General features: G+C 45.2%; 2 protein-coding genes and 1 non-coding gene across 3 annotated transcripts in view; 2 read left to right on the top strand and 1 right to left on the bottom strand.

Moving 5' to 3' along the window:
- Positions 1-11,939, bottom strand: part of pdhx (pyruvate dehydrogenase complex component X) — a gene marked incomplete at its 5' end in the record, with an annotated part of 37,176 nt that extends 25,237 nt beyond the window's left edge. Inside the window, 1 exon segment of the mRNA XM_042341425.1 lies at positions 11,839-11,939. Coding sequence (XP_042197359.1) covers positions 11,839-11,939 — 101 coding nt within the window.
- On the top strand, positions 7,395-7,467 carry trnap-cgg. Its single transcript has one exon. It is a non-coding gene; the product is annotated as a tRNA-Pro (tRNA).
- A 546-nt stretch (positions 11,940-12,485) lies between the features above and the next one.
- LOC103191577 (APAF1 interacting protein) overlaps positions 12,486-14,670 on the top strand; it is a 7,198-nt gene continuing 5,013 nt past the window's right edge. Inside the window, exons 1-2 of the mRNA XM_042341550.1 lie at positions 12,486-12,551; positions 14,488-14,588. Coding sequence (XP_042197484.1) covers positions 12,486-12,551; positions 14,488-14,588 — 167 coding nt within the window. The remainder of the gene's footprint in view (positions 12,552-14,487; positions 14,589-14,670) is intronic.

The following is a 14,670-nucleotide window of genomic DNA, read 5'->3' as shown; positions in this document are numbered from 1 at the left end:
CTTGTCCCCCTGGACTGAAGGCCCATCCATTCCCCCCGGATTCCAGGCTTGTTTTTAGCCTCTTCATTCTCACTAGGTCTGGAGCTTTCCCAGTGCCTCCCATTTTATTAACAACAAAACAATTACATTTACACTGCGCCTTTCACATTGATAGGACGTCCCAAGGCGCTGGACAGTCAGGGATTTGATCCTGAACAGGGGGCTTGGATCGGGGGGGGGGTGTGGAGGGCAGGGATAGGAGGGTGGCCGAAGGCGTGGTCAAAGAGGTGAGACGTGCCTTGAAGGAGCCAAGAGAGGGAGTAAAGCGAGGGGACTGGGATGGAGTTCCAAATGGTGGGGTCAGAGAGGCTGAAGGCCTGACCGCTGATTAATATTAAAATCAGAGTAAAACCAAGTGAAGTCACCGCCTGGCGATGGCTCTCAGTCTCTGCAGGCCACAGTGTGTATCTTCACAATCCAGTCCCAGAGAATTATTGTAAACCTTTCAAGGCTTTGATAGCGGCTTTGTTTAATTAGCAAACCAGTTTATTCCCATTGATGAAAATAAACAGCAAAGTCAGAGAAGTTACAGCACAGGGGGAGGCCATTTAGCCCATGGTGCTGTGTTATGTTGACGCCCGTTGAAACTGTCTATTCTAATCCCAATTCCCTGCTCTTTCCCTGTAGGCTGTTATACTGCACGTTTATCCAGTTTGCTTTGGAATATTATGGTCTCAGCCTCCACAGCCACCTGGTAAAGCCTCGGTATTCTAGGAAGAATCTGCACACGTTGTGTTTTGAATGAGATACAGACAGTATTGAATTGACATTCTCTGACATGAAGTCTTTACAGGTGACAAAGAGAGTGCATCATTCGTCAAAGCACAAAATCTACAGTGTGATTTATCACAGCAGATTATAATTTATGGAAAGTAAAACTGCCCAAACCAACAGTCTGCAATGTTTGTAGTAATAATAATAGAAACATAGGAACAGGAGTAGGCCATTCAGCCCCTGAAGCCTGTTCCACCATTCTATAAAATCATGGCTGATCTGTACCTCAAGTCCAATTACCCGTCTTTACCCGTATATTTTGATACCTTGATCCTACAAATATCTCTCCACCTCAGTCTTGAAGATGTGAATGGATTCAGCATCCACAGCCTTTTGGGGGAGGGAGAGAGTTCCAGATTTCCACTCTCCTTTGGGTGAAAAACTGCCTTCTAATTTCACTCCTAAAGGGCCTAGCTCTAATGTTAAGATTATGCCCCCTTGTTCTGGATTCCCCACCAGAGGAAATAGTTTCTCTGTAGTGACCCTTTCGAATTCCTTTCTTATTTTAAACACCTCAATCAGATCACCCCTCTAATCCCAACAAGACATACAGTCACTACACTTTACAGTATATCCTGTGAAGTGCTTTGAGATGGCTCAAAGATGTGATAAGGTTCTATAATCAAACTATTATTATTAAGTTGGGAAACGGAATCAAAAAAGATCAGGTACTTCCGTGAGCTGCCACAACAGTGAAGTGGGCTCCTAATTCATTCATCTCCTCCACTCACAAGTTATGCCGTTTGAGAGCAAGCCTTGCACTCAGTCTCTGCCCCACTCACTGTTGTGAAAGGGACTATTCACACCATTTGCCTCCACATTTCCAAATCCCATCTAGTGAAACGGTTCCTGCAGATTGCGACCTTTACTTGGGGATTTGAAAGCCGGACGGGAAAGTTGTGAAATGATTGCTTAGATTGCCAAGGACACTGTGTCCTATTCTGCCTGCGTTTCCTTAAGGAGCCCCATTTCTGAAGAGAAATACAATTGTAGTTCAATGTTTTGCTGATATTCATGGGAAGGTTCGAGTGGAGCCAAGAATCAAACAAAAAGGGAAACCAAGCAACCGAACTCGGTGTCTACTGAACACTTGCTAACAGGTCTGCTCAAGATGACGAGGGGGGGTTTGGGTGGGTGAATAAATGAATGTTATGAAACCAGATAAAGATACCAGTTAATGCGAAGCATTGTGTGTGGGTGAGGATGTCTATAAACTGCTGAACCATTTAGCCACAGACTGTGTAAGCGAGCGGTCAGCAATCAAACCCAACCCAACTAAGTGAAGTCGTTAATGAAAAAGACTATCATTCTCTCCAAGGTGAGAGCACGGCTGTGACCTGCTGTGAAGTTAATCCCGGGCCCCAGGAAGCCAAATCAATTGGAGCAGTTTATATTGTAATCATTTCAGCCTTTCTGACATCTGAGTTTGTGCGCGAACCAAAATGTCAGCTTTTAAAACATTGTCAGAAATTTAAGTTCCTCGGTGGGATTTCCTCCCTATGCCGGACACCACAAATAGAGTGGTGGGGGGGGTGGGGGGGGATGCTGTAAAGGCTGGTCAGCGATGAGCTTGTCTGTGTACAACCCGTGTGCACAGGTGACAATCGGGGGTTCAGTCCTTGAATTGAAAACAGTTTTAGATTGGAATTCTATCCGGTGCTAGTGAATGGGAAGGGATTTCGCCCATTGACATTGTGCAGCTTGGCAGTGAGGGAGACAGGTCTACAGCGGAGCGCTGCACTGAAACCAGGCTCCTCGCCCAGAGCACACGATACTAATGTTACATCTCCGACTGTGTGATTGGGTTGTGAAGTCGTTAATGAAAAGGACTATCAATCTCTCCAAGGTGAGAGCACGGCTGTGACCTGCTGTGAAATTAATCCCGGGCCTCAGGAAGGCAAATCAATTGGAGCAGTTTATATTGTAATCATTTCAGCCTTTCTGACATCTCTCACGGAAGATATACAGGCAGATCAGTCAGACGGTGAGGTAGTGTAAATCACACCCAGCCTGTCAGGGTCCAGCGGAACTTAGTGAGGCTGTTTCTGATACACGCGGAGGATCACTGTACATTCCTCTCATCTACAGAGCAGATCATTCTCCCTCAATCCCCTTCCACAGACCAGGAACATCCACTGGAGCTTCTGTCCTTACAAAGGCAGAGAGTGACAGCTCCAATCAGGACTGAGCAGAAACTACACCTCCCGTCTTACTTTACTACCAGGGGTTGCCATGTGCATTGCAGTGACCCTTGTCTGAAACCCCAGCCCTCAGTGCAGTAAAGCTCAGGGAGAATATTAACAGCAAACATATTAACATATAGTAATTGAACACAAACAAATGCCAGACAGTTCAGAGCACTTCAGCAAATGTTAATCTCCACTCCAGCACCTGAGAACTGATAACAATGACTGGAATGAGGAATTCCTGCTCTAACACTAGACTGGAAGCTCCTGGTAGACTGAGAATTCCAGTCAGGCTCAACCTTTATAAAGATAATTTTTGCAATTGATATGGCGCCTACAACTCTGTCAAATTCTCAAAGGCGCTTCCCGTAAACTGTGGTGGTACTCCGGTTTAGCATCTGATCTGAAGGATGGCGACTTGGATAATGCAACGCTTCCCCCAGCATTGAACTGGAGTGTCAGCTGGTGTGAGGCTTCAACCCACAATCGTCTGACCCAGAGTGTGCCTGACTGAGCTAGGCTGACGGTATCAGAATAATGTCTATTTTTGCCTCTAATGAGAAGCCTGACATCTAATGCCCCTCAAGTACAGCACCCCCCACCCCCAGTAACACAAGGATGGAAGGATGTGCATCCATGCGCTCCTTCCACACATCATACACCACCCATCCACCAACCTCCTGAGCGAAATATCTGCAAACATATGCTCTGATCCCCAAAGGAAATCAACAAAACCCCTCAATATTCTCGTCCTGACCCGGCCTGCTCTCCTCTACAACCATTCCCCATCCTTTGCTCCTGTTTGTCAGACAATTCCATTGACCACTGAGTGCAGAGGTGAAGAGACACAGTTCGTTGACCTGAATCTCATTAATCCCAGCTCAACCATTTGTCAAGAGGAAAACACCCATCTCACCTGATTCTCATCAAGATCAGAACCGATTGTATTTAATATCAATAAACAGCGACCTATTCTGTGATTACAGACCCCGGGGACATTTTGAGAAATTACATTGCTTTTCTGGCCAACACAAAAAGTCAGTCGCACAGTGAGGCTGTCGTGTAATGCCATAACAGCGTTGCCTGACATATGAAGATACTTTTCATTAGACAGAATGATTGTGCAGGGCACAGGGGTAATGAACTGCCGCAAACTCAATCAGAGTTAATTTTCCTTTTGATTTTCAACCTTTGATTAAACCAGATTTAATGTCAAGTCTTCTGCTTTTCATCTCTTCATTTTACAGAAACATCGCAGGAGATTCCGCGCTATGAACGGCTCTGATCCAGTATCTAAAGCACTGAATATCCCCAGAACATTGAATATCCCCCCCAGCACTGTGCAGCATCTAACATGGATGTGGCTGTACGGACACTCCTTTGCCTGTTGATTTTCAGCACTAACTGATCGGGATTTGTGTTCTGCAGTTATAATAATTATAATTGTTAAATCCATCTCGCACCTTCCCTCTTCATTTTGGGCATTTTGTGATTGTTTCCAGCACTGTTGTTAATTTTAATCCCAAAGATTGTGCTGAAAGACTTGGCTGCTCCCGGATGGCTGAACTGCAGTTATGAGAACACTTTAGGTTTAGCATTCAGCAATGTGTCGTCTCATTCAAAGAGAAACCCCATGTCTGGACCCAGTCTCAATATCGATGACACACTCTCATTTACCAACATTATTAATAATAATAATAATAATAATAATCCTTGCATTTGATATAGCGCTTTTCACGTCGGGAGGACGTCCCAAAGCGCTTCACAGAACACACTGTAAAGTGAATTGACTGTATATTTGTGGGCGAACGCGGCAGCCAATTGCGCACAGCAATGTCCCACAAACAGTCGTAGATTGAAAATGACCAATTTAATTATTGTTTTTAGTTTTGGAGGGATTATTATTAGGCTCTGTGTGGAGTAAGGAAACTTGCCCAAGGTTTCTCCCTGCCTGGAATTGAACTCAGGTCTCTCACTTGCAAAGCGAGTGCTCTAACCACTGAGCTACAGGACTCCACTCCACTATTCTCAAACTTGGGAGTCCTTTAGCTTATTAGTTAGAGCACTCGCCTCGCAAGCGAGAGGATCTGGGTTTGATTCCTGGGGGCGAAACGTTAAGCAAGTTTCTTTACTCCACACGCCTCTGTTTACCTAGCAGTAAGTAGGTACCCAGTTATTGTCGTATCGCTTTTCCGGGAGTAATAATCCCTTTGGAAATGAGTAAATAAAATAATAATTATTTGATCACTCAATCTAGATGTTGATGGGTCACTGTTGTGCTCAATTGGCTGCCGCATTTCGTCCACAAAATATACAGTCAATTCCTTTTACAGCATGTTCTGTGAAGTGCTTTGAGACAGCTCGAAGACGTGATGAGGCGCTGTATCAAATGCAAGGGTTATTATTAAACTCCAACTTGTCATGCTGTTAATTTCAGTTTTTGGATGTAATTATAATGTGCCACTCAGTACAAAACACTAGAGTGATGGGCAGATGTGCTGTAAGAAAAATAATTAAGCACTGTGGCGGAGCCCTGGGACAGAAACACACAATAATTCATGAGCTGTTATTATTATGATGTCCAATACATGCAGGTGGCAATTAGACAGCTGGCAATGGTAATGAGAGATATTTTGAGCCAACGATCCAACAGGTGAACACCTCCCTTGTGAAATGTGACGGATTGTGGCAACCGGCATTTTCCGGCTCTGTTGTTAACCCTCGGCGTGCAAAACTACAGCAAAGTTATAGCAAAACTACAGCAGTGCTGGAATGAACGTCAACTCCTTCACTACTTTTGAAAGCAGATTCCCTACGGTTGATAAGCGACTATCAGGGATTCATGGAGTCCTGTAGCTTAGTAGTTAGAGCTCTCACCTTGCAAGCGAGAGGACCTGGGTTCGATTCCCAGACAGGGTGGAACATTGGGCAAGTTTCCTTACTCCACATGCTTGTTTACCTAGCAGTAAGCAGGAACCCTGTTGTTAGTTGATTGGCGTACATAGTCAATTCACTTTACAGTATATTCTGTGAAGAGCTTTGCGACGTCTCGAAGACATGATAAGCGCTACATCAAATGCAAGGATTAGTTTTCTTACTATTTCTGACCAGTAAATTAAGACTGAAAGCTCATCTCAACAGTAATTCCCACTGCACCCCCCCCATCCTCCCCCCACCACAACTGTGAGTGGTTTTCAGGAGTTTCTCTGTGTAACATTGACCCCACACAGGTGAGAGCTGTGCTCCGCGGAGCCGAGTGCGATGAGCAGCCTGGGCGTTCACTCACACAGCTGTTAACTCACTGCCTCCATCACTGAGCTCCTGCTGTAGCCATAGCCACCCCTTCATCATGACCATCCAAAGCTTTCTGGAGCAGCGGTAGCACCAACTGGTCTGTGAGATCTGAGCGAGCATTCTGTACACAGCGGCCACTGATTCCCCCCACTCCGCCCAGGGACAAATCTTCCCCCTTCCCTCCCAGGGACCGCCAGATACTGACGCTGCTGACACACTCAAATACCCTGAGCACTGTGCTGAACTCACACACAATCCTCGTGAGCTTGGTCTCCTCAAACTTTGTTCCTCAAACTTTGCCATCTCTGTCACTTAGAGAAACAGTAACTTCATACACAGCATCTACCAAACACTAGGCACACATATGCAAACATACACACACAAACACAAGTCCAAATACCCGCACGTGCAAACACACATGTGCAAACACACATGCACGTGTGTCAACAGAATCTTGACAGTACAGCTTTGCCGCCCATCTGTCCGGAGAGCTTAAGCGATGAGATCAGCTCTGTAATTCATAGCTCAGACAAGGAAAATGAAAAGCTTATGATAAATGTACCAGTTATATCGTGTTTAACATCCCAGTGCAATTAGTCGGGGAGATGGTGTGTAAGGTTGTCAGGTTAGAGGTTTTCACCTCTGGGGACAGATATTTCTTGACATCTGTGGCCTACAAATTCCTTCACAGCCGCGTGTGGCCACTCCATCACTGGGACCACTCTCACTCTCATAGTGTGAAGATTGCAATGAATGTCAGCAGTAGCTATTTGTCAGGCTTTCGATACTGAGGCAAGGGCAAAGAGTCAAAGCTGCTCATAAAAACATTGCTGCTCCTTTTAGAATCACTGGGATTGTGCTGGAATCAGCGACTCAAGGCCATGAAGCACAGAAGGATTCCCTGTCCTCGACGAGCGAGTGCTACTTCAACCTCAAACTTGGTTTAGTTGCGGAGTGGCCACGTGAGAGATTTCCATCCCTTCTCACTCATACAGAACAAGTGAATAGTGAACAGTCACACACTGCAGTAAACAACAGCATAAGTGAAATTCTCAGAAGGAAACTGTCTGATTCCCAGTTCATAAGCAAGCAGACAGGTGGAGTCCTGTAGCTCAGTGGTTAGACCACTCGCCTCGGAAGCGAGAGGACCTGGGTTTGATCCCGGGCAGGGCTAAATGTTAAGCAAGTTTCCTTACTCCACATGCCTCTGTTTACCTAGCAGTAATCCGTGCATTTGGTATAGCGCCCTATCACTTCTTCGAGATGTCTCAAAACGCTTCACGGAATATACTGTATATAATAATATATAAATAGATACAGAATAGAAATAGATATATTGTTTGTCAATCGGCCGATCACTTTTCTGGGGGTAATATTTCTTCAAAAAAATAAAATAATTAGTATTTGGGTCACTCAATCCACGACTGTTTGTGGGACGCTGCTGTGCGCAATTGGCTGCCGCATTTCGCCCACAAAATATAGTCAATTTACTTTACAGTATAGGCTGTGAAGCGCTTTGAGACAGCTCAAAGATGTGATAAGGAGCTATATCATATGCACAGATTATTACTATTATTATTAGAGGTGGGTTTGGAGCAGGGAGTGATGGAACAATGTCAGATCAACAGCACGACCTTGTCTGAACAGGCTTTTCCCTTTCTAGCAAAATCTCAATGGCCCTCGCCCCCTGCGCTACTGCCTGTGCCATTGGGGTGCCCTCTCTAAACACTCCCCCGAGCTTCAAGCTAAGGTTTATAAACAGAAAGTGAAATAAAGGGGGGTTTGTTTCTTTGCTCCACAGGAAGGGTGATTCATCACAATAGTAATAAAGTTGTCCGAAACCTCTCGGGGATGGAATCGTCCATCTTCTGTCTGGTCATCGTCTCCGCTGGATTTCCTCATTACTTGGGGTTATGAATTGCAGGCTCCCGCAATCCTTTTTAATGAAGAATTCAGGCGGACTGGCACTGGGAAAGTGCACAAAGGATGATCCAGAATGTAACGACAGCACTGCTCTTACCAGATAAACAACATTCCTCACATGTGCGATCTGTCTCTCACTTTGGGATATATATAATATAATAATCCTTACATTTCATACAGCGCCTTATCACCTCTCAGAGACGTCTCAAAGCGCTTCACAGGTTGTTAATTGACTGTATATTTTGTGGGCGAAATACGGCAGCCATTTGCGCACAGCAATGTCCCACAAACAGTGACCAAATGTTTTTTTTAAGGGATTATTACCCCCAGAAAAGTGATCCGCCAATCGATGAACAACTGGGTTCCTATTTACTGCTGGTAAACAAAGGCATGTGGAGTAAGGAAACTTGCCCAGTGTTTCGCCCTTCCCGGGAATCAAACCTAGGTCCTTTCACTTGTGAGGCGAGTGCTCTAACCAAGATAGAGGATGACACCTCTCTGCTTCAAGAAATTCACTGTAAAGTGTGGTGACTGTATATTTTAGTCAATTAATAGGCACATATTTCAAAAAGACAGAATCTTTCTCCTCCTCCCCAATGAAGTGTTTCCTTCCATCTTTTGATGACTTGCTCGAGCTACAGTGTGAAGAGTTTAATGCTAACAGAGGAATACAGGGTGGAGAGGAGCAGGAGAGCGTGACTAGACCATGGGAATTTCCAGCTTGTGTTGGCTGGGGTGTGAATAGTTCTGTCCTGAAAAATGCCACACCTGATTGTAATCTGATAGGGGAGGAAAGCAGTGTGCGGTCTACATGCTGTGGTAAAACATTCTCCTATTAAAAGTTTGATTAAAGCATATTATTTTGCCAAACAATGTTAAAGCTACCACTGGGAATCAGCCTGGAAACCTTCCAGGTTTCAACACTCGGATAAACTGATGTAAAAACCCGCCTCCGTTGGTTCAGTGCCGAACTGAAGTTCCCAAAGACGACACACAAAGCTGTCTTTCCCTCCACACCTCCTGACCCCAACCCCCAGCTCGGGTCCAAAATATCCTGACGGTCCAGCCCCCTGGGACATCTTTCCGACGTGAAGGGCGCTATACAAGTGTAATTTGTTGTTGCAGCTCGGAACCTCGTGTTAGCTCATTCCCTCCTTGTCAAATCTGTGATCCTGTAAAACTGCAAAACCAAGTTCACATTGTAGATCAACCACTGCACACCTGAACACAGCCGTCTACAACAACAACTTGCTCCCTTCACGTGGGGTAGCTTGGTCTTGGTCTTGTGAACTCGGAGCCAATGGACCAAATTACGCACATTATTCCTGTGGAGCCGATTAAAAACAAACCTTTAGATAATAATAATAATCCTTGCATTTGATATAGCGCCTTATCACTTCTTCGAGACGTCTCACAAAGCTTCACAGGATACACTGTAAAGCAAATTAATTTGTGGGTGAAATGCGGCAGCCAATTGCGCACAGCAGTGTCCCACAAGCAGATGTGGATTGAGTGACAAATTATTATTGTTATTTTTGAAGGGATTATTACCCACGGAAAATCCATCAATTGACGAATAATTGGGTTCCTTCTTACTGCTAGGTAAACAGAGGGGTGTGTGTGGAGTAAGGGAACTTGCCCAACGTTTCTAGCTACACCACCCAGTAACTATCCACACCACCCAGTAACTATCCACACCACTCAGTAACTAGCCACACTGCCCAGTAACTAAGCCACATTAATAATAATCCTTGCATTTGATATAGCGCTTTTCACGTCGGGAGGACGTCCCAAAGCACTTCACAGAACACACTGTAAAGTGAATTGACTGTATATTTGTGGGCGAATGCGGCAGCCAATTGCGCACAGCAATGTCCCACAAACAGTCGTAGATTGTTTGTGTAGATCTATAAATGGAATCTTGTTGTTGTTGTTGTTGTAGATTGAAAATGATCAATTTATTATTGTTCTGGGGTTTTGGAGGGATTATTATTAGGCTCTGTGTGGAGTAAGGAAACTTGCCCAAAGTTTCGCCCTCTGCCTGGAATTGTCCAGTAACTAAGCCACATTGCCCAGTAACTTAGCCACATTGCCCAGTAACCAAGCCACATTGCCCAGTAACCAGCCACATTGCCCAGTAACTAGCCACATTGCCCAGTAACTAGCCATACTACCCAGTAACTTGCCACACTGTCCAGTAACTAGCCTGACCCCTCTGTTGGTAGTGCTGCTAATCACAGACTGGTTCAGGTTTATCTGCTGATGAAGGTTGAGATACAGAGCTGTGTGGGAAGCGAGTCCCCAGAGGGCCGCAGTACTGTCCCTGATATCCGCAAACTCCCAAACAGTCAGTGACAACGGTTTACACTAAAAGCACTCGACAGATGGGAACCGGGAAAAATGTATCATCCGCAGATGGGAAGCGTGGAGAGCCTGGAGAGAGCCGCGAGTCCTCAGCCCAGAGTTTCTGTACTGAGGGAAATCAAAGTCATGAGCATTTATCAGGTTGAAAGGTCTGAACACACATTACAGTAATTGCCTAATATTAATTATAGTAAATGTAGTAAGTGTAGTTTTTTGTAGGCAAATGCAGCAGACATTTGTGGCACCAAATTCCCATGCATGAGATGAATGAGCGATTTATCCAGAGGATTATTGGCCAGGAAACCAGGAGAAACTCCCATATCAAAATACCAAACCTACCACATCACATAACAGGAACACAATAAAACCTCACAGCGGCGCAGTGGCATCATGCATCATGAGTCACTGAGCACGCACGCGCTCAGACGGTGAGGTGGAAGTTGCCTCAAGCGGCGTTGACGGTAGCCGTTCGGCTGCTTTTCCTGCTCCTCCTGGGCGGCCATGGGCTGGGCAGGGCCATGTCAGAGTTGAGCCGGTGGTGGATGACTGTTGGCTGGGTAAGGCCACGGGGTTTCCGGGTTCCTACCTAGCAGCAACTAGCCGGGGGGGTGGGGGGGTGAAGCCTGGGGCTCGAGTTGGGACCTCACCCTGGGCTGGGGTTTAGCTCCTCTCCTTCTGGAGTTAATTATAATAGAAACATAAGAACAGGGCCATTCAGCCCCTCCAGACTGTTCCGCCATTCTATAAGATTGGGACTGATCTGTCCAGCTCAGTCTTTAAAAATATGAATGGATCCAGTATCCACAGGCTTTTCCCTTTGTGTGAAAAATTGCCTCCTGATTTCACTCCTAAATGGCCAGGCTCTAATTTTAAGACGATGCCCCCTTGTTCTGGATTCCCCACCAGAAGAAACAGTTTATCTGTGTCTGCCCTATTGAATCCCTTTTTTTATTTTAAAAACCTCAATTAAATAAACTTCCAGCCCTCGTCAGAAACACACCAATCCAGCTTTAGTGCACGCTGCAGAGAATGGTTAATCACACTGGACATGGGAATAAAACAAGCAGACCTTTAGTTACTCTTAGTTTCACCCACAAAATATATTCACTTTACAGAATATCCTGTGAAGCGTTTTGAGACGTCTCAAAGACGTGATAAGGCGCTATATCAAATGCAAGGATTATTATTTATATTAATACTCTCTTCATTCTAGCATGGATAACAAACAACCGTCTTGCCTCCATAGGGCTATTCTTACCATTATTTTAGCCAGGATGCCATCGTCATTGGATTCCAAGGTGACCACAGCCTTGTCTGTTTCAATTTCACACAGTGGGTCACCGGTGTTCACCGTCTCACCTGGGGAAAGAGGAATCATTAAAATAAGGACATTTGTGTTTTGATGTGACTCTTTTATCATGTCAAAACATCTCAAGGCACTTCACACGATGAAGTGAAGTCACCGCGGTGTTCAATGAGAAGTTCAACAATTCAAACTGAATTTAGAACAGAATCCTGGTGACATCTCTTCATACAGAGCTAAAAGACAAACAAAGATGATCAGGTAGATCTCTGAGGGCTTGTCAGATACATTGAGAGAACTCTCACAAGCTTTGCTGGATTTTAATGAACAAAAAAAACTCAATTCCATCTTTTGACAGATGGAAAATGTATTAATTTGTGCCCAGCATGCATCAGAATGCAAATAGTTTCCTGAAAACAACCCAGGGCAAGTAATTGAAAAGTGAGGTCTCCGTACGGTTCATCAAATTCCCTGCTAACACGCTGGTGCGAAATATTGACTGTGAGTCACCGTAACTGTGCTACAGCAAGCAGTCAATGAGTGTACAGGCAGCTTCCTGACTGAAGGCCATTCATTCATCAACAGCACATCCCTGTGATGTGATGCACAAACTGCTCGAGGTGCTAACAAGGCTATTAGGAGCCCCGGCTGGCCACTCCATGCCTCTGGTGAATGAGCAGTTTACTCAGTAGCGGATGCAGATAGGCAGCTCCACACTGAGGAATGATGAATACAGAGAGAACTGGATTAGGAAATGCAGCAATCATTAAAAGGCATAGAGCAAGAACAGCACAGAACCATGTCAGCTCCACCCTTTTGTACACTCCGGCTTCAAAAGGCCTTGAACGAGTTGCTGCAAAGTTTCAGTGAAAAGTTACAAGCACGATTTTGGGCCTTGCTCCTCGTTACTGTCTCCACTAGTATAACATTCTGGTTCTCTGCCCCATCCTTTGAAACTCCATCACACAGCACCTTCACGTCGCTCCCTCCTTTGCCTCCTTCAAGGTCTCCTCTCAGCCGTGCCTTCGCCCACCTTCCTACCCCTACCCTCCCTGACTCCACCCTCCTGATCCCAACCCCCAGTTTGGGTCCAAATCCCTGACTGTCCGGCTTCTTAATAATAATAATAATAATCCTTGCATTTGATATAGCGCTTTTTCACGTCGGGAGGACGTCCCAAAGCGCTTCACAGAACACACTGTAAAGTGAATTGACTGTATATTTGTGGGCGAACGCGGCAGCCAATTGCGCAAAGCCAAGTCCCACAAACAGTCGTAGATTGAAAATGACCAATTTATTATTGTTTTGTTTTTTGAAGGGATTATTATTAGGCTCTGTGTGGAGTAAGGAAACTTACCCAAGGTTTCGCCCTGTCTGGAATTGAACTCAGGTCTCTCGCTTGCAAAGCGAGTGCTCTAACCACTGAGCTACAGGACTTAAGATGTGCTTCCCACATGAAAGGCGCTGTGTAAATGTAATCTGTTATTTTTGTTGTTCTCTCGGCCAACCCCCTGCTTCTATCAGGGCAAAATTCTTACTAGAACATCACAGGATTAACAGCCGTCAGTAAGAACCTTGGTTTGAACCAGGAATAAACGTCATCACTACACTGCTGCCGACACACGTGGGCAATCACGGCAGCCACAGCAAAACAGCTGTGAGATGAATGTCCAATTTATCCGGGGGGGATATTGGCCGGGTCACCGAAGACTCTTTTACAATAGTGCCACAGGATCTTTAACGTCCACCTGAATGGGCGAATGGTACCTTGGCATCTCAATATTTAAACAAGCAAATCCTCTCGCTACAGACTATATATCCAAATTCAGCTCCAGGATTCTGTCCCAAACGTATAGACAACCTTTGATGAATTTATTCCCTTCTTCTGTGTGGAAGTTGTGTGTGTTCATACAATCTCTGGTTAGTGGGCTGGTGCTGCCTTCTGGTGGCAGAAATAGGAGTGTGCACTTTGTTCCTGTTACTCAGACCTTTAAACCCTGTTAAATAACCATAAGCTCCAACTCTAAGCAGCTTGTTACAAAATGCAGGATTGCAATGTTCTCTTTACAAGCATTTACCAACAGCTGAAATACTAGAGCAAACCGAGAATCCTCAGTGTGTCAGTGTAAAACTATGTTTGAGTACAAATGTACAATTATTGCACTGGCCTGCAGTTCCCTGTTAAATGCTTTGAGACATGACAAGGTTACAGACACAATGTCAAATGCAAATACTATAAAGCTTGAATTAATCAGCTTATATATCCAGTCAATTCACTCGACAGATATCCTATGAAGCGCTTTGAGATGACTTAAAGACCTGATAAGGTGCTATATCAAATGCAAGAATTATTAGTGTTACTAAAGATTACACAATTGTCTGGTGGATAACACGCTCCTGGATTTAGAGTGGCCAAGTTACCCAGCGTAGCAGTGAGGATCGTGGAGCACAAGTAAAGGACAGCAGGAACCCACTAACCCATCCTTACATCTCACTATTCTACTTCTCATCTAATAAAACCATAGCCAGATTGGAAACAAGCTCAGTGCCACTGGTGAAAGCATGATATAGGGATTATTATAATGTCTCTGATTGTGCCTTTAGGACCAGGAACATCCTCGGATCCTGATCCCGGAGCTTTGCCGGCAGTTCTACCATCTGGGCTGGGTGACGGGCACCGGGGGAGGCATCAGCCTGAGACACGGGTCAGTAGGTGTCTGTGGACGTGAGCTTGGGGGAGGGAGGGGGGAGCGAGAGACAGTGTGACTGAGCGGAGTCAAAAGATGA

The sequence above is a fragment of the Callorhinchus milii genome, unplaced genomic scaffold, assembly GCF_018977255.1.
Source record: "Callorhinchus milii isolate IMCB2004 unplaced genomic scaffold, IMCB_Cmil_1.0 Scaffold17, whole genome shotgun sequence".
NCBI lineage: Eukaryota > Metazoa > Chordata > Chondrichthyes > Chimaeriformes > Callorhinchidae > Callorhinchus > Callorhinchus milii.
This window is presented reverse-complemented; position numbering and strand designations above follow the sequence as displayed.